At 45.3% G+C, this 19,073-nt stretch overlaps 1 protein-coding gene across 1 annotated transcript in view; it reads left to right on the forward strand.

The window, feature by feature from the left end:
* RCC1L (RCC1 like) overlaps positions 1–18,850 on the forward strand; it is a 35,258-nt gene extending 16,408 nt beyond the window's left edge. Inside the window, exons 7-11 of the mRNA XM_063090193.1 lie at positions 5,115–5,296; positions 9,105–9,192; positions 9,955–10,128; positions 12,560–12,645; positions 17,960–18,850. Of these exons, the coding sequence (XP_062946263.1) occupies positions 5,115–5,296; positions 9,105–9,192; positions 9,955–10,128; positions 12,560–12,645; positions 17,960–18,037 (608 nt within the window). The 3' untranslated portion in view covers positions 18,038–18,850. The remainder of the gene's footprint in view (positions 1–5,114; positions 5,297–9,104; positions 9,193–9,954; positions 10,129–12,559; positions 12,646–17,959) is intronic.
* Positions 18,851–19,073: the final 223 nt, after the last annotated feature.

Consider the following 19,073-nt stretch of genomic DNA (forward strand, 5'->3'; position numbering starts at 1 on the left):
CTTTTTGAAAAAGAACAAAGAAGACTCATTCTTTTCACACTTAGTGTAGTAAATTTCAAAATTTACTACAAAGCTACAGTAGTTAAAACAATGTAGATTAGCATAAGGCCAGACATAGATCAATGGAATAGAATTGAGAGGCCAGAAGTAAACCTGTATGTTTGTGGTCCATTAATTTTTTCCAGCTTTATTGCGGTATACTTGACCAATAATTGTATATATTTAATGTGTTAACATGATGTTTTTTAAAAAAATTAAAAAACGGGCTGGCCCGTGGCTTACTTGGGAGAGTGTGGTGCTGACAATACCAGGTCAAGGGTTAAGATCCCCTTACCGGTCATCTTTTAAAAATAAATAAATAAATAAATAAAAATAAAAAAAATTAAAATTTATCGATATGCAATGTAGTTGATTTTCTTCCCCCTTTACCAATTCCCCTCTCTCCGTCTCCCCTCTTCCCCCCATCAACATCGTATCTGTTCACTTGTCTTAACAAGTTCAGAGGAATTGTGATTGTTGTGTCTTCTTTTTTCCCCTCCTATTTATCTGTATATTCAATATGATGTTTTGATGTATGTATGCATTGTGAAAAATTTACCACAGTCAAGCTAATTTAACCTGTCCATCACCTCACATAGTTATGGTTTTTTTTTTTTTTTTTGATGGTGAGAACACTTAAGATTAACTTATGGTTCATTATTTTTGACAAGAATGCCAAGACCATTCAGTGGGGGAAAGAATAGTGTTTTCAACAAAGGATGCTGGACAACTGAATATCCACATGCAAAAGAATGAAAGTGGACCTCTACCTTACACCCCCTATGTAAAAATTAACTCAAAATGCCTCAAAGACATAAATGTAAGAGCTAAAACTATAAAACTCTTAGAAGAAAATTTAGGTATAAATCTTTGTGACCTTGGATTAGGCTATGGTTCCAAAGCAAAAGCAACAAAAGAAAAAATAAAATGAACATCATAAAATTTAAAAACATTTGTACATCAAAACACACTATCAAGAAAATGAAAAAACAACACACAGAATGGAAGAAAGTATTTGCAAACCATATATCTGATAAGGATCTAGTATCCAGAATATGTAAATAACTCTCATAACTCAATAACAAAAAGACAATCCAGTTAAAAGGGCAGATGTTTTATTTAGACATTTCTCCAAAAAAGATTAGACAAATGGCCAGTCAGTATATGAATAATGCATGCATAATTAGTCATTAGGGAAATGCAAATCAAAACCACAATCATATATCAGTTCATACCCTCTAGGATGGCTATAATAATAAAACAAGCAGAAAATAAGTGTTGGTAAGAATGTGGAGAAATCGGAACCCTCATATGTTGCTGATGGCAATGTGAAATGGTGCAGCTGCTGTGGGAAACAGTTTGGTTGTTTCTGTAAAAGTTAAACGTAGAATTACCATATGGCCCAGCAGTTCCACTCCTACATATGTACCCAAGAGAAAAGAAAACATGTCCACAGAAAAACTTGTACAAAAAAAAACAAAACAAACAAACTTGTACACAAATGTTCATAGCAGCATTATTTATAATAGCCAAAAAGTAAAAACAGCCCACATGTCCATCAACTAATGAATGTAGGAACAAAAAGTAGTGTATCCACACAGTGGAGTATTATTCAGCCATAAAAAGGAATGGAATGCTGATGTCCATGTGTTCCTCCCCTCCTCCATCTCCTCCCTCCCCCCAGGGTGATTCACTATCCTAAGTTTCATCTCCATTATTCCTTTCACTGAGGGAGAAAAGAATTACACACACACACACACACACACACACACACACACACACACACACACACACACACACACACACACACACACACACACACACACACACACACACACACACACACACACACACACACACACACACACACACACACACACACACACACACTCTCTCTCTCTCTCTCTCTCCCCCCCTCCCCCCTCCCCTCTCCCCCTCCCCCTCTCCCTCTCCCCCTCCCTCCTGTATTGGTTAGTTGTGGTTATTTTAGGGGTCATATTATGTAACATTATGTTTCTTAAGGTTCAGCCATGTTATATGTATCTGCAGTTCATTCATATTTTTTCCCCTCTACAACCAGAGTGGCCTAATCCAGCCTGTAACCTGTTATAGTTTTTTTTCCTTCATTAAAAAAAAAAATTTTTTTGTGGTAAAATACAAATAATATAAAATTTACCATCTTAACCATTTATAGGTGTACAGTTCAGTGGCATTAAGTACATTCATGTGCATCCATCACCAACATCCATCTCCAAGACTCTTTCATTTTGCAAAACTGAAACTTTGTAACTCCTCATTTCCCTTCCTTGCAGGCCTTGGCAACCACCATTCTACTATCTCTTTCTTTTTTTTTTTTTTTTTGGTGGCTGAACAGTATGGGGATCTGAACCTGTGACCTTGGTGTTATAAGGCTGCTCTCTAACCAACTGAGCTAAGTGGCAGCCTGCTTTCTATCTTTATGGATTTGACTACTGTAGGTACCTCATGTAAGTAGAATTGTAAAGTCCTCAAAGTTATTCTATATTGTAGCATATGTCTGAATTTTCATCCTTTTTTTAAAATAGATTTTATTTTTTAGAGCAGTTTTAAGTTCATAGCAAAATTGAGCAGAAGGCATGAGTACACAGATTTCCCATATATCTCCTGTCCCCACAAGTTCAAAGCCTCCCCCATTATCAACATCTCCCACCAGAGTGCTACATTTGTTACAATTAATGGACCTGCATTGACACAGCATTATCACCCAAAGTCTGCAGTTAACAGTAGGGTTCATTGTTGGTGTTGTACGTTCTATGGGCTTGGACAAATGTATAATGACATGTATCCTCCATTTTAGTATCATACAGAGTAGTTTCATGGCCCTAAAAATCCTCTGTGTTCCATCTGTTCATCCCCACCACACCCCTCACCCCCTGACAACTGCTGACCTTTTTAACATCTCCATAGTTTTCCCTTTTCCAGAATGTCATATAGTTGGAATCATACAATATGTAGCTTTTCCAGAGACTTCTTTCATTTGATAATATGTACTTCAGTTTATTCCATGTCCTTTCATGGCTTGATTGCTCATTTCCTTTTTAGCGCTAAACAATACTCCATGTCTGGACATGCCACAATTTATCTATTTACCTGCTGAAAGGTGTCTTGGTTGCTTCCAGGTTTTGACAGTTATGAGTAAAGCTGCTATAAACATCCGTGTGCAGGTTTTATCTATGTATCTATGTATCTATGTATCTATGTATCTATGTATCTATCTATCTATCTATCTGTCTATCTATCTATTTATTTATTATCAGTTGGCCAGTACAGGGATTAAACCCTGGAGCTTGATGTTGTCAGCGCCATGTTCTAACCAACTGAGCTAACTGGCCAGTTTGTGTGGGCACGTTTTTGTGTGGACACGTTTCCCACTCATTTGGGTAAATACCAGGGAGTGGGATTGCTGAATCGTATTATTTCTTAACTTTTTAAGGAAAAAAAAACTTGAGTTGTATTCTGTTGTATGTATATACCACATTTTGCTTATCTATTCATTTGTTGATGGACACTTGGATTACTTCTACCTTTCAGCTGTTATGGATAATGCTGTTATGAACACAGGTGTACAAATATCTCTTTGAGATCCTGCTTTCAGTTCTTTTGAGTATATACCGAGAAGTGGAATTGCTGCATCATGTGGTAATTCTTTTTAAATTTTTGAGGAACCGCTATACTTGTTTTTCACAGCTGCTGTACCATTTTACATTCCCATCAACAGTGTACAAGGGTTCTGATTTCTCCACATCCTTGTCAACACTTGTTATTTTCTGGTTTTTTTGATAGTAGCCATTCTAATGGGTGTGAAGTGGTATCTCATACTTTGATTTCTATGTTCCTAAAGATTGGTGAATTTGAGCATCTTTTTATTTTATTGGACATTTGTGTATCTTCTTGGGAGAGATGTCTATTTAAGTTCTTTGCCCATTTTTTGATGGAATTTGTTGTTGAGTTTTACATGTTCTCTATATATTCTGGATATTAATCCCTTTTGAAATATATTATTTCTGTAAACATTGTACACAGAGTTATTTTTGTTTTGTGTATCATAATTCCAGTGTCTGAAGTCTGGAGAGTATAAACTGGTTGGTCATTAGTTCTTTTGACACTCACTCATAGTGGTGCCTTTCCTTATGTGTTTAGTAATTTTCGATTGTGAACTCATATTTTATTGAATTTAATTTGTGGAAGCCCTAAGGATCTAAGTTGGAGATCTTTACTCCTGAGGGGATTTGGATTTGCTTTTCCCTGTTGGTGAGGCCTGCTGCTAACCTGGTGAGGCCTGCTACCAACCTGACACTGCTTTGGCCTCCCTTTGAGGAACCTTGGTTTAAATAGGAGTCTACGGTCTAATGTTCTGCCTTGGCCTGATGCCCAAGGATTACCCACCATTGCAGTGCAGATACTGACATTTGCCCTTAGGGCAGGTGCCGTTTTTTCCTGTGCTTACTGTTAACCACACCAGCTTCTGTTTACTGTTTCTTAGGAGTGGTATGGAAGATGGGATGGGCTCTTAAAGGTTTCCTTTATTTTCTAGCAAGCCCAACAATGCATTAGAAATTGCTCATTATAATTTATGCAAAGTCTGATAGCTTCATTACATAGTGGTATTTCATCATGTGAAGTTTTTCAACTTGAATCAGACCTAGAAAATTCCAAGGGTTTAAAAAATATACCAATCACAATTATGTCCTTTTTCCTCCTCTGAGAGAACATGGAGAAGGAAGTTGTATGAAAATGCAGAGGGACAGGGCCGGCCCCGTGGTGCACTCGGGAGAGTGCAGTGCTTGGGAGCGCAGCAGCGCTTCCACCGCGGGTTTGGATGAGCGTGGTGCGGGCGACACCACACCAAGGGTTGCGATCCCCTTACCGGTCACAAAAAGACAAAAAAAAAAAAAAAAAAAAAAAAAAATGCAGAGGGACAGATTAGGATTTCTGAGTTGCTTTTTAAGTGCTTAAAACTGTGTTTGGTATATGATAATTCTGTGTAAATGTTTGTTAAAAGATTGAGTAATTAAAAGTATTTTCCATCGTGTTAGGTCTGGGTCACTACAATATCACCAGTGAACCCACCAAGCTGGGTGGAGACCTTGCTGGAGTGAGCGTGGTCCAGGTCACCACCTACGGAGATTGCTGTCTGGCTGTGTCTGCTGATGGAGGCCTCTTTGGTTGGGGAAACTCTGAGTACCTGCAGCTGGCCTCTGTCACTGACTCCACACAGGTATAAGGTCACCCACAGCCTGGTGCTGGGAGGTTTGGAAACACAAAGTGTTAAGGACATTTTTAAGAGACTCTTCACCAAGCTGTGACATGTAAAGTGCTGTTTAGGTCTAACCTATCGTAAAACTGTCTCTTCAAGGGGATCTCATTAGAGCCTGGAAAGAAGCTTAGGTCCAAAGGCCATTGTTATCAATACTTAGATGAGATAGCCCTGGTTTAGATCAGCATTTTAGGTATGCCTGTATACCCCATCTTGTTCTAAAAGGGATATGAGACTGTTTGCATAAGCCCTTTTGATGTCATAAGTATGCTTTTTGTTGCAGCATAACGTATATGCCAAAAAGCACACAGATCTTAAGTGAAGACACCCGTGTGACCCCACCAGATCAAGCAGTGGGACACTAGCAGCAGCTCAGAGCCCTGCCTTGTGGCCTTTCCTTTTACTTCTTCCTCCTTTTCACTGAAGGGAGCCACTGTCAATACAGTGCAGTAGGATTTTCAGTATTTCATTAGAGAAAATTTCAAATATAAACAAGTAGAGATTGTTGTGTAGAACTCATCCCTTTCTACCCATCATCCATGTTCAACAGTTACCAAGTAATGGCCAATTTTTTTTAATGGAGATAAATTCACATACCGTGATTCACCATTTTAAAGTGTACAATTTAGTGGTTTTTAGTATACTCACAAGGCTGCGCAACTGTCACCACTACCTAATTTCAGAACATTTTCATCACCCTATACTGCTAACAGCCAATTTTGTTGCATCTATGATTCCATCTACTTCTCTGCCCTGGATTGTTTTGAAGCAAATCTTGGACATCATATTTCACCCATTAAAGTTGCAGTATGTCTCTAAAAGATAAGGACTATTTAGGAAACATACTTCATTCCTTAATATGATCAGATTTCTGACAACATACAGAGGGTTTCAAATATATATTAATATATAAAGAAATCTACACAAAAGGAAACTAAGGTCTGCTAATAAGGTGGAAAAATGCCTTCTCTGTGGTCTAGCACAGTGGTTATAGGTGGTTGCAGATTTGGCTCTGAGCTCCCTAGTAGTCAAAGCAAAGAATAAAACATGGTTATTTAAATGATTTATTGTCTCTATAAGATAAACAGCAAATAAGGTGTTCAGGAGAAGTACTGCTGTTCCTGATACCAAGACCTGAGAAGAGTGTCTCCCATGGCATTCCTGTGGGAGGCAGATCCAGTGTCATGTCATTGTTATCTATTGCTGGATAACAAATGACCCCAAAACTTAGTGGATCAAAACAAAACAAATTTATTATGTCCCAGTTTTGGTGGGTCGGGAATCTAGGGGTGGCTTAGCTGGGTCCTTTGGCTCTGAGTCTCTCATAGGCTGCACTCACCCTAGCCTTCTTGTGGGGAAGGATCTGCTTTTAAGCTCACTCTGGTGTTGCTGGCAAGATGCAGGCCCTCGTGGATGGTTGGACCAAGGTCCCAGTTCCTTGCAGTTGGCCAGGCCTTCCTTGGTTCCTTGCCATGTGGGCTTCTCCATGAGGCAGCTCACACATGGCAGCTGGCACCATCAGGGTGAGCAGATTAGAGGGTAAGAGAGCTCCCCAAGACAGAAGCCAGTGTTTTATAATTTAACCTGGGAAGTGACACACCCTTGCTTTTGCTGGAATTCTCTTTGCTAGCAGAAGTCACTAGGTCTAGACAGTCCTGCACAAGTGTTGGGGCTTAGATATGGTCATGAGGAGCAGGAGGCGGGGATCACTGGGCGCCACAGTGGTTCTGTATTGTGGCCCGCGTCTCATCCTGTCAGTGATGGCAGTGATGAGTGTTCAGTCGCTGTTTGCTAGAGCACTTCCCAGCATCTGCTGAGGGCATCACGCCAGAGCACAGCTGAGTGAAGACACTCTCTGAGAGCCCAGCAGTAGAGTCCACATCTCAGCTCTGGCAGCCTAGCCTCAGAGGGAAGTATTTTTTGGATCAGTAAGCCCTGTTATTCCTTTTGAGTCAACCTAGGGACTGTTATCCTCCAGCTGTCTCATTTTGAGAGTGAATCTGTAGAGATTCATGGCTGTCACTGAAGCACTTAAAGTCTGTCTTCCTTAAAGTTATTCCTCAGTACCAGTGCCAAGACCACGTCCTGTTGGAAAGCTCAGTTGGCCACACTTTTCACTCTACAAATCTCTGATCCTCCCATCTCTCACTCTCAGCAGAAGATCTTGCCTCCTGTTTAATAGAGAAAACAGATACTGTCAGATGGGAATGCCCTCAGTGTTGCCCTGTGACTCCTGCACACTCATCTGTGTGTGTATCCACCCTGCTCACGTTCCCTTCTGTAACATGGAAGAGGTACATACAAGAGGAGGCTTCCTTTTGAAGCTAGTTCTTCTCTCTCTGCCCTGGACCCGTCTCCTCCCACCTTCTCAGATCCCTTACTCCATCTGCTGGGCCTTCCCTCCTGTAATTTCCACTCTCCCTCTCTGCCAGTTCCTCTTCATCAGTCTGTACACCTGACCATGCGTCTCTCATCTTAAAAAGCCTCATCTGGACTCCTTCCCCCATCCCTTTGCTTTGTCTCTGGCTTTCCCTTCTAAGCCAGACTTCTCGGGAGCTGTGTTTACTTACTGTCTCCATTTCCTCATGTCCTATTTATTCTTCAGCCCATCCTGCTTAGCTTTTGCCCTTAGTCTGCTGAATGGCTTTTGCGGGGGTTACCAGTGACTTCCACGTTGCTAAAAAAAATAATAAAGCATCTAGAGAACATTTTCCATTCTTCATCTTTCTCAGCCTCTGAGCAGCATCTGACACTGACCATGACATGCTGACAGTCTTCGTGAAAACACTCTTCCTTTTACCATGTGACCACTGTCTTTTCATGCTCTCTTGACTTTCTCCTCATTCCTTCTCCGTTTCATTCCCTAGTCTTCCTCTTCTGCCAGGCTGTTATGTGTTGAAGATCATCGGGGCATGGGCTTTGCTCTCCTTTTCCCTTGAGAAGATATTACATCTGTGGCTCAGTGACCACCTACTAATAACTTTCCAAATTACATCTTAGGCCCTGACTTCTCTTTGGAGTTCCAGACATCTCTGAGTGCCACTTGGCGCTGAGTGTCTCTGGGCACTGCACGTTCAGTATGTCCAAGGGAACGCACGCTCGTCCCTGCCCACATTACTCACGATGCCGGAAATCACATCTCTGCCCTGCTTGGGACCCTTACAGGCTTCCTATCATGCTCAGATAAAGACCAAATCCTTATTGCGGCCTACAACACCCTGGGTGTCCTGCTCTTCCTTCTCCCCACCCTCATCTCGTACCATCTTTCTCCGTTTCCCTGCGTCAGCCACCCTGACCTACTTTGAGCTCCTTGGATGTGCGTGCTCACCTCATTCCCTTTGCACGTGCTTTCTCCTCTACTGGGAGTGTTCTCCCCTCACCTCCTTCACGCCTACATATCCTTCAGCTCTCAGGACAAGTTGCAGCCTTCCCCTGACTTCTCCTCCCCCCACTCTAGGTCAAATTCTCTGTCGTACACTCTCAGAGGCCCCTGTACTCTCCTTCATTGCATTTAGCACAAATGTAATTGTATATTAATTTTGGTTGACATCTGCTTCCTCCGCTAGACTCGAAATCTTTGAGGGTGGGAACCAGGTCTCTTGCTCCCCCCATCGTATCCACAGTACCTAATTATGATGCCTAGCATATGTTAGATGTTCAGGAGATGTTTGCGGAGTGAATGAAGGAACTGGGTCTTCTCTACTGTGTACATACTTCCTGGTTCCCACGGTTTGTTTTCCTAACAGTGCAGACCCTTTCTTTGCTCCAGGTGAACGTCCCCCGGTGCTTACCCTTCTCAGCGGTGGGCAAGGTAAAAGAAGCTGCGTGTGGTGGTACAGGCTGTGCGGTGTTAAATGGTAAGACCCCCTTCCAGGTAGCTCGTTGGGAAGCCATAGGTTAGTGTCCATAGGATTCACAAGCTGCAGACCTCAGCCTAAGGAAGGGATTGTGGCCATGGGGAGGTCTAGATTGAGTTCAGTTATCATGGGGTGAGGGTGACATACTTGACAGAAAGATAACAGCCCATGATTTATTCGTAGACAGACAGCAACAGAGCTTTGTTATTCTGTAGCACATCTCTGGAGGGGAGAATAAACTACTTTATTCCCCTCCCTTAGCCTGGGCCAAGACTCCAGCTCTGCCTTCTCCAGCCAAGAAATAAAAGGCTTATGGGAGAAGAACCCTAGAGTAGTAAACTTTATAACCCCAAAATTAAGAGTTTTAAGAATTTGGCCAGAAATTGTTTACCTGGCTTGGTCTTCTGATCAGTGTGAAACTTAGAGCTGTCAATAGGGGAAAACTGTCCTCAAGTTCTCCTGTGTTCACGTGGGTTTTCTGGGTGATTTGTGGACTGGTCCTTTCCAGGATACCCTCAAGATGTGGGAAGTTTGCATTCTGAGATTAGTTAGCTGGCTAGACAGACTCCACAAGCAAGAATTGAAGCAGGGGAGAGAGAAGAATTATTTTAAATCTGTCAGTATATTCTTGCCAAGTAAGGAAAAAAAAAAAAAAAAGAAAGCCATGCAGATGTAATGAATCTTGGTGGTGCAGTTTGAATTTCTGGTGAGGGAGGGCTCTACTTGGTTTGACTTACTGACCGTTGTTTTTATTGTATGTAGGAAAAGGACATGTTTTCGTCTGGGGCTATGGAATTCTTGGGAAAGGACCAAACCTAGTGGAAACTGCTCTTCCAGAAATGATTCCACCCACTCTCTTTGGCTTGACAGAGTTCAATCCAGAAGTCCAGGTTTCCCGCATTCGATGTGGGCTCAGCCACTTTGCTGCACTTACCAGTAAGTGACCAAGCCCATCCGACCCGAGTAAGACTGCTGAAAATTCACTCTTTCAGGTTCAACCCACAACTGTGGGCAGCTCTCAAGTTCCACCCATTCAGTGGAGTGGCGCCTTTTTATGGATAATTAAAGAGAGCAGCTAATCCAGAAGTTGTTTGGCTTGAGGTTGTATGATGTGTGTTTTTTTTTTCATCCTGGAGTTTTGTTTTGGTTTATTTGGTTTGTGGTTAGGCTAATGTAAACGTGACTTTTCTCAAGAGGGCTCCAGTTGGTGGTAGGAGTGGGGACCTTGAGTATGTCAGGGTGCTGGAGGAAACCAGCAGAGGTTTGGTGAATCTGCGGGTGGGTAATTAGGAAATGAATGTGTGGGGCTCAGTCCCATTCCCCGGCCAAGCCAAAACCCTGATCTGACCCAGGAATGTGGGATGGCAAGAGGCAGATTTGTGAGACCGTCCTGTGGCTTCATGGAGGTAAATCTACTGATTTCTCCAAAGTGCTGAGGGAGTGAATAATCAAAGGGAAGGCTGAAATGGAGGTTTTCTCAAAGGCTTGCCAAATTACAAAGCCATAAAACGTCCACTTACTCTGCAGACATCTAGAATATGTGCTTTCTTTGATTGCATCTCATATTCCACCACAGTCACTTTGGGTTCAATTTGCTGCTCTTTTGTTGACTTGAACAGTAAAACAACTAAATTAATTTCATTTTGTGATCTCAAGTAAATTAGCTATCTCCTTGCAATTAAAAAATCTTTTCCTCTTATGGTAAATAATTGCTTTTTAAGACATCTGTGCTCTTTGCCATCGTACTAATGTGAGGACTGTTGCAGATGGCCACCCTCTGTACTGGGGTCCTAGCTACCGCTCAGTTCCTGTCTGAATTCTACATTTCAGGGGTCTTCAAGCACGCAGGCTGTGGCTGGGCTTTTCTGGCTGTGGGTTGGAGTTTTGTCTGACTGTGTGTGTTAAAGTGTTAAGTGGTGGCAGTGGCAGCTAACTAAGGTGAAGAATTTCTTGCCACAGCTTAACCAGAGCAGCTACTTCCATTTGTAGATAAGTCTAAATCTTGTGAAAATTTTACAGCTATTTTGATTTAGCAAATAAGAGTCATAGGGACTAATTCTGGGGGCAACAAATATCTATTTTCCACAATGTTCTAAGCTTAAACTCTGTGCAAAGTCAAATATATGGAAATCCATGTGAAGTGTTTGACTAGAGTAGACTCTTTCCTATTTGCTGTCAGGCCCTGCAGGCATTTCTGATCACACCAAAATGAAATCCCTATCTGATTTCCCCCTCAGACCCCACGGCCACCCTGTGGGTGTCAGTCACTGTTCCTCAGTAGAAGGAGCATCAGAGCTTGGGTTCTTGCCCTGTCTGTGTGCCCAGAATGTGTAGAGGACCACTTGGGAATTAGAGTGGGCTGGTTTACTCTGTGGTCTGCTAACAATTTGGGGGCCAGACAGAATCTTTCTGTTAAACATATGAGATGCGAGTATGGAAGACAAGGTTGGTGTCAGCTTGTGACGAAAGGATTCCTTATTTCATCAGCCCAGGTCATCTTAGTCCTCGCTTCTCCACATCATTTCCTCCTCTTCCCATGATCCAAACCTTCTGCCAGGTAGCAGGTGGCGAGGTGGAGACTCAGTGCCAAGGAGCACCCAAGTGGGTATGGATGAAGTCAGACCAGAAGGCTGGGCTCTGGGAGGTCTGGAGGTCCTCCCTGGATGCATGCGTTCCCCAAGCCCCCATGTAGATTCAGTCTCCTTGGTTAGCCTCTTGTATAGCACCCTGTCCTTTTCTTTTGTGGCACTTTTTTCAATTGTAAACGTGAGTGTATTGGTTTGATCACTTGTTTATTTCTAGCTCTTTGACTAGATCAAGTCCCATGAGGACAGGAGCCATGTCTGTTTAGTCACTGTCCTGACACCACCTCCTAGGACACAGACATAGGCCCGGCACAAATGGGCACCCAATAACTATGTGTCACTTGACTGAATTATGCCAGGATATGGAAACCCAAACAAGAAATGACAAATTGCCCCTATTCTCACTATCAAATTAGATAAGCCCAGGTGGAACCGGGATTTGTGGAGGGCAGAATTCGATCAGACATAAGTGTGGGGGGTGGTGGTGGGGTGCATGTGGGGCGAGCAGAATGGGCTGGGGCAGGAACCACTTCTGCCACAGCCCCATGCGTGTACTCATCTCCCAAGTGGGTGGACACGGTGCACGGTCTGGGCTTGGACGGGTTTTTGGTATGGGGACAGTTTCTAAGACACTCACTTTTCCCTTCAAAATAAAGCATTAGTACCTGGTAAAAATGGGGGTTAATAGTGGGCTCTGTTTGTACCTAGTTCTAGAAAGCCTCTTCTTGGAGACTTGCTCTTTGCCTAGCCCCAACCAATCCACTGTTTTCCTTTCTTTGCAGACAAAGGAGAGTTGTTTGTGTGGGGCAAGAACATCCGAGGGTGCCTGGGAATTGGTCGCCTGGAAGACCAGTTTTTCCCCTGGAGGGTAAGGCTGGATTGGATGGGTTTGCAGACGTGCTTAAAGAGCAGGTTCACCTCTGTAGCAGTGGGTGCCCAGTGTGCAGCTGGCCGGGTTGAGGCTCACAGGACCCGCTTCCATCGGGATCCTGGCTGCCCTCCTCCTACAGCAGTACATTCTGCGGAGGCATCAGTGAGACGCGTGAAGAGCAGTGATGGGTGGAGCAAGCCCCCAGCCCCGCCCCAGGCTCCCAGCTGCAGACTCACTGCCCCTGACTCCAGTGGTGGGTCAGCTCACTCCTGGCCCTGCAGAGTGAGAGGTTGGAGGGAGGGACCTACCCAAGTGTTCCAGTCCCTGTCCTCGGGAACATGGAGCAGGGAAACAAAGGCACATGGTTGAATCAGAGAGCAAGCTCCAGGCAGGGAGGGCGAGGCTCCAGAGAGGCTCTGGGAGGGTGATGCTTGAAGGAGTCGGCATGCTGGGGGCTGTTTATGGATGCCCATGTAGTGGGATGCTTTACAATGAATTTAGAAGAGAACAGGATGTTTAATATTTAGATTGCCTAACTATAGCCACCAAAGTAAAAAAAATAAAGGCTTTTCTAAGGGATAGGATGCAATTAGACAAAAAGGCTCATTTCAAAATGAAAGGGGAAAAAAATTCTTTCTTAAATTGTAGTTTATCTTCACCAGTGTTGTTTACTAAGTCAATTCTTTAAGTTATTCTTAAAAAAGTTATTTTTTTGAATGCAGAGCATATGTTCATGGTACATAATGTGTTATGAAAAATAAGTTTCCTACCACCCAGCTATGGGTTCTGGTTTCTTATGTTCCCTTCTGGAGCTAGTCTCTGCATAGAGACGTGTGTGTGTGCGTGTGTGCGCATGTGTATATGTGTGAGTACATGCATATGTGTGCCTGAGCACACTTGTGTGTGTATGTGCTTGTGTCTGTATGCATGCGTAAGTATTTCATTGGAAGGTTGGATTTTAGTAATGTTTTGTGATTGTGAAAAACATTTTTAAAAAACACTTGTAAAAATGAAGAAGTGTATAATTTAAATAAAGTAAGGATCTATCTGCCAAAAAACCCCTGGAGCATGTTCTGAAGCACTTCCGTATTTGGGGGACTATGTCCATTGGCCCTTCCTTCGGCTGTTTTTCCTGGATTTCTGTGAACCCAGCAGGCCTTGAACCTTTTTTTTAAAAATTGTAAGTGGAGACTGTAAGAGAACGAGTCGAAATGGAGACTTAAAACTTGTTAGGAAAAAAGCTTGTACTCTAGAGTTGTTCCCAAGGCAGTTGGACTTGCCAGCTCGCTTCCTGAGCCTGGAAATAGCCTCATGTGTGAGGATGGGGAGTTGCCAGTGGACAGTGGGCAGCAGCTCAGATCACGTGAACATCAACACCGTACATACCTCACTTGTTCTCTTGGCAATTCCTCACTGCTCTCTCTATAACTTTTCTTTCAAAAAGGACTTCTTTCTGATAGAAGGCTTGGGAAGCAGTTGCAGCCACTGGGTTCTGGATGAATGAACACTGACGAGGGCCTACCCACCTGCCTTCATGTGCTCTGGATTAGAGTGCGGTCAGCCCTGAGACGAATCAAGAATGTCTCCCTGCTGCAGTGGCACATGCAAAGTGTGGCCTTGGTGTGGGTGTGGAAGCAGAGGCTGCTGGGCTGACGCACTTGACGCTCAGGTCTAGCCGTGTTCTCACTCCTACTCACCAGTTGTTCTTCTGGGCCTTGCAGGCCATCAGAGGAGGACTGCTCCAGTCTGTCCTGTGATGGCTGCATTTGGTGCCAGGCCATTGTCCTCCCTCCTGCACATTTAGTGAGCACTTAGTGTTTGTGCAAGTGAGCTACTTTGTCCCTTTGTCACCTTTTGAGTGGGGGTGGGAGGATTGAGGGGAGGTGCTGGGGGCTGGTGTGTGGCCCCTCCTCCTCTGTGCAAGCTCTAAGATGAGAAGCAAGGCTCAGACAGGATGGTGGCAGCAGCCAGGGTTTGGTTCAACTAGGGAGGATCCTGTAGAGATTAGATTAGGCTGTTTTTGGTTAGTTGGACCTCACTCCAGTCTTTTCTGTTGCACTTACCAGTTTTTTTTTTTTTTTTTTTTGAGGCTGGCTGGTATGGGGATCCAAACCCTCTTTTTAAACATTATAGGTGATTTTTATTTTTTAAAATACTGTATTTTCTAATTAATCTTCAGTGGGGGATATATTACATCATTTAAAAAGTATTCTAGAAAGAAACAAAAAAGAGTAAAGCTTAGTTGTAGCTCATACAGTCATACTAACTATTCTTAGGCTTACGGAACTTGAGCTTTTCTGACAGTATTTGGGCCCAAGAAGTGGCATCTGAGCCACCTGATTCAAGCCTCTTCTAGAAGCTTTCCAGGACATGTTTTCCTGCTTCACATTGATACTCATCACTCAGAGAGGTTCAATAACTTCTTCAAGGTCACACATGTAAGTCAGAGGGGGATCAACATTCACACACAGATACGTCTGACTTTTAAAGACGATGGACTTTTCACTGTGGCCCGCCACCTCTGTCAGAGCCTGAAGCTGGAGACTGAGGACCCAGCCGAGGAGAGAAGGCAGCGTTCAAGGTGTGGAACATTGGGCCAGGTGTCGTCCCCCTCCACAGCGCGTACCTGTGGATGCTCACTGGGGGTTGAAGGGGCTTGCCGATGTCTCATGGCCACTGAGTGGGGTGGGTACAGTTTGAACAGGGGCCTTTGCATACAGACTGTGCTTTCCTCTCACGGTGTGCCCTTCTGCTGAGCACAGCTGGGAAACCCTCTGACTTCTTGCCACTTCCTTATATGCCGCCTCAGGTCCTAGGTGGCCTGACAGGGTGGGAGAGAAGTGCGTTTTATTTTTTTATTTTTTATTTATTTATTTATTTATTTATTTATTAAAAAGGTGACCGGTAAGGGGATCTCAACCCTTGGCTTGGTGTTGTCAGCACCACGCTCAGCCAGTGAGCAAACCGGCCATCCCTATATAGGATCCGAACCCGTGGCCTTGGTGTTATCAGCACCGCACTCTACCGAGTGAGCCACGGGCCGGCCTTACGTTTTAGAAGCTGGTACCTGAGCTTATGGGGCCCACTGTGCAGCCAAGTGGGGCAGCAGCGGCCGGCCACTCACAGCCCTGGGTCCGCGCTCCTGGCCGCCCTCCTCTGTCTCTCACCTGGTGGCATTTGTTTTAGGGACTTGTAATTGTGGAGAGAGATGTTCCCCAACTGATTCTCCGCAAACTTGAGAGTCACTCAGACCGTATGTGGTTCTGGTTTTTAGAACTGTTTCCCTTTGCAGCAATGTTGCAAGTGTCTATTGGTTTAGAAACTCCTAACCTTGATTAGGAAAAAAATAAAGCGTGGCTGAGGGCAGTCTTCTCTGGACACTGCTCAGAGGCTGTGTGACATTGTGTGAGCCGCTCGCCGGGGGAGCAGAGCCTCAGGGAGCCGCCCGCAACTCCCCAGCCTGGGCTGGGAAGCCAGGCCCTCATCCGAGGCCAGCCTCGGCAGAGACTGTCGTCCTGCGGGTGAACCCAGGCCGAGGGGTTTACTCCACTTTGGCTCTAATGGCCAGAGCACTTGGGGAACAGGGACATAGGGGCTTAAGTGCGCGGGTGGCCTCAGGTGAGCAAGGAGAGTGACGCTGTCCCTGGGCAAGGTAAATACAACACTAATGGCTTTTGTGCAGGTTGCTAAGAGTCATCTGGGCCTGGTCACCACAGAGGCAGCATGTCTCTTCTGTTCCTGTGGCCAGCCTGGAACGTTCTGTGCATTGTTACCTGCCGTTGCGATTACCTGGGGGTACCGGTTCTTGTTTGTTTAGTGATTTTTGCAGTAGCTTCTGCCGAAGACATTTGTTTAGGGAGGGAGGGAATCGCAGCCTGACTTGGTTATTAGCTTCCATTTGCCTGTGGCCGGAAGTCCCTAATGGTCTGGTCTCCCAGCCGTAGGCTCAGAGCTCCTGGGGTTGGCGCCTGCTGCCTCTGTGCTTTTAGGCCAGGCCATCTGGCCTAGGCGTTGCCCCTCTTAAGCTCAGTAAACTTAAGGGCTGTTACAGATCACCTTTCCAGCTGTCACACTGACCAGCTGACAGCTGCCACCTGGGAAAGATGGTGGGATTTGGATGTGGTCAGGAGATCAAGCATCAGCATCCTGGCAAGGGTCTGAGGGGCGAGCCATACAGGGACAAAGCGCTAACAATCGTCATGTAAGAAAGAACGAGACTTGCATCTGCTGCTCTTTGCATAAAGAACCTCCGGAAAGATACCAAGAAACCAATTAAAAGTGGTTTCCAGTTCAGAGGAAGGTGGGGACTGGGGCAAATGATGACAGAGATGGTAGTAAAGGTATTTAATACCTTATTATTCTTTCTCACTCAGTGTCCTTTCACACTGCAGCCATGTGAGTGCATTGCCTGTTCATAGTAGTTGTAAACAAGGAAGAGAAAGTGAGGTGTCCCTCTCCTGGAGGACTGGTGTGGCTGTGGCTTGGGCACACCTGGCACTGTCTGGGGTGTCCATTTCCAAGGCATGGCTTCAGAGCAGCGGGCACACAGGTTGTCTTCTATGGAACGAGGCTGTCTTCTTGCTGCTTCAAGGGCTGGGCCTTCCTGTGATGACATGTTGTCAGCCCAGACGGCAGTGTTGTCAGGGCTCCTAGCAAGGTCCTGGTGTCTTCTCAGACACTGCAAATACTCCTCCCAGAGGGTGGCCATGTGTCTGGAGCTGGGGTCGATGGATAAAGTTGAAGACACTGGGCCAGTGGGGCCTGCTTCCCAAACGGGGCCTACAAGGTGAGAGAAAGGGTCTCCTAAGCTGCCCTGGTGAGCCCTGGTTGTGAGCCCTAGGAAAGGTCTCTGCACACCTGGCTTGGTTTACAGACAATGAGCACCCCAGGAGGCCAGGCCCGGGTCGCACCACCTAGGGAATGTAGGTGGTGGCGAGTAGTGGCGGGCTCTGTAGAAGCAGGCAGGGAGCCTGGCAGGTCACACTTGGTTGGGTGGAGCTGATGTGGGATGGGTGTTTTCCAGGATGATGCACACAAGCCTGTGTTCTTGCCCAGCATGGCCTCTGAGGGGTGGGCGTGAACAGTAGTGGCTGCCATTGACTGGGCAGGGAGTTGGAATGGCCTTTTAAATGTGATCACACTGAATTGTCCTAACTGGGTAGGTATACACACCCCCCTTCCAGGGAAGAAGCCAGGGCTCAGAGAGTTTAAGTAACCTACAAGAGGCAAGGCCAGGTTGGGCCACCTCCCAAGCCTGTCTGCCTCCCAGCCAACTGTTTCCCCTCATGGTGTGCTGGGTCTTATTTTTCAGGTGACGATGCCTGGGGAGCCTGTGGATGTGGCGTGTGGCGTGGATCACATGGTGACCCTGGCCAAGTCATTCATCTGAATCTCCTCTCTGACCTGTGCAAGTCTGGTCCTGGCCTTGGTGCCACTTGTACTGCTCAGCAGAGGCAGGTTCTTGCACGGTGGTCCAGGAGCATCAGGATTCTTTGTAGAGTGTGGTGCTTGCCCCTGAATCCCTTCACATGGACATACTGAGTGTCTCGGGGTTGTGGTCCCATCTCCAGTGAAGAAAGAGACCTGCTGCGTTTAACACAGGACGGCTGCCCTCAGCGGGCTGAGCTCCCGAGGAGTCCCAGGGCTGTTGAGGCCCAGGAAGGGGAGGGTGCAGATAATTCCCACATTTCGACTCTGTCCAAGTAACATGTGGGTGGCTTCTGGTGTCATGTCTGGCCCAAGAAACTGGTCTTAGAAAAGTTCATCTCTCATGGCGTGCCATTTTATTCGATCCTCAAAGGTGGCCGACAACATGCAGTGATCAGGAGGGCCTCCGTCTCCCTCTGTTGTGGCAGGTCTCTGGGTGTGCGTCTGGGCAGGCTGTGCGCAGGTCTCCAGCTGAGCAAGCAGCCTGAAGTACCTTGCGCTTACCCCACGTGCAGCCATCAGCATGTGCCAGCCGCCACCCCGTGGAGCCTTGTAACCATTCTCACTGCCTGGCATGGAAAATTTGGGAAGCCCCCTCAGGAAGAAGACCGAGGCCAAATTCTTGTGGTCTGAACACACCCGCAAAAGCTTGGCTGGAGTGCCAGCCTTGGAGAGGAAAGTTGCAGAAATTGTGAAAAACATTGGATTTAGTAACGTAACTTGTCCTTTCCTTTAAAAACATCTTTTAAAAATCTCCTTTGGAATAAAGTCTATTTTCTGCCTTTTTATTTTTAAGCACTGAAGAGGTCTTTTAAAAAATTTACTTGTTCATTTAGAGATTAGATTTTAAAAACAAGACTTTTGAGAAAGAGGCAAATAGAAGCCAGTGAAAAATACTTTAGAAGACAGTCCTACTTGAAAAAGGTTTTCTGAACAGATTCAACTCCCACAGCGCAGTTGGGAGAAAACAGCCGGTACTCCTGTCACAGCCCGGGCTC

The sequence above is a fragment of the Cynocephalus volans genome, chromosome 3 (assembly GCF_027409185.1).
Source record: "Cynocephalus volans isolate mCynVol1 chromosome 3, mCynVol1.pri, whole genome shotgun sequence".
Taxonomy (NCBI): Eukaryota; Metazoa; Chordata; class Mammalia; order Dermoptera; family Cynocephalidae; genus Cynocephalus; species Cynocephalus volans.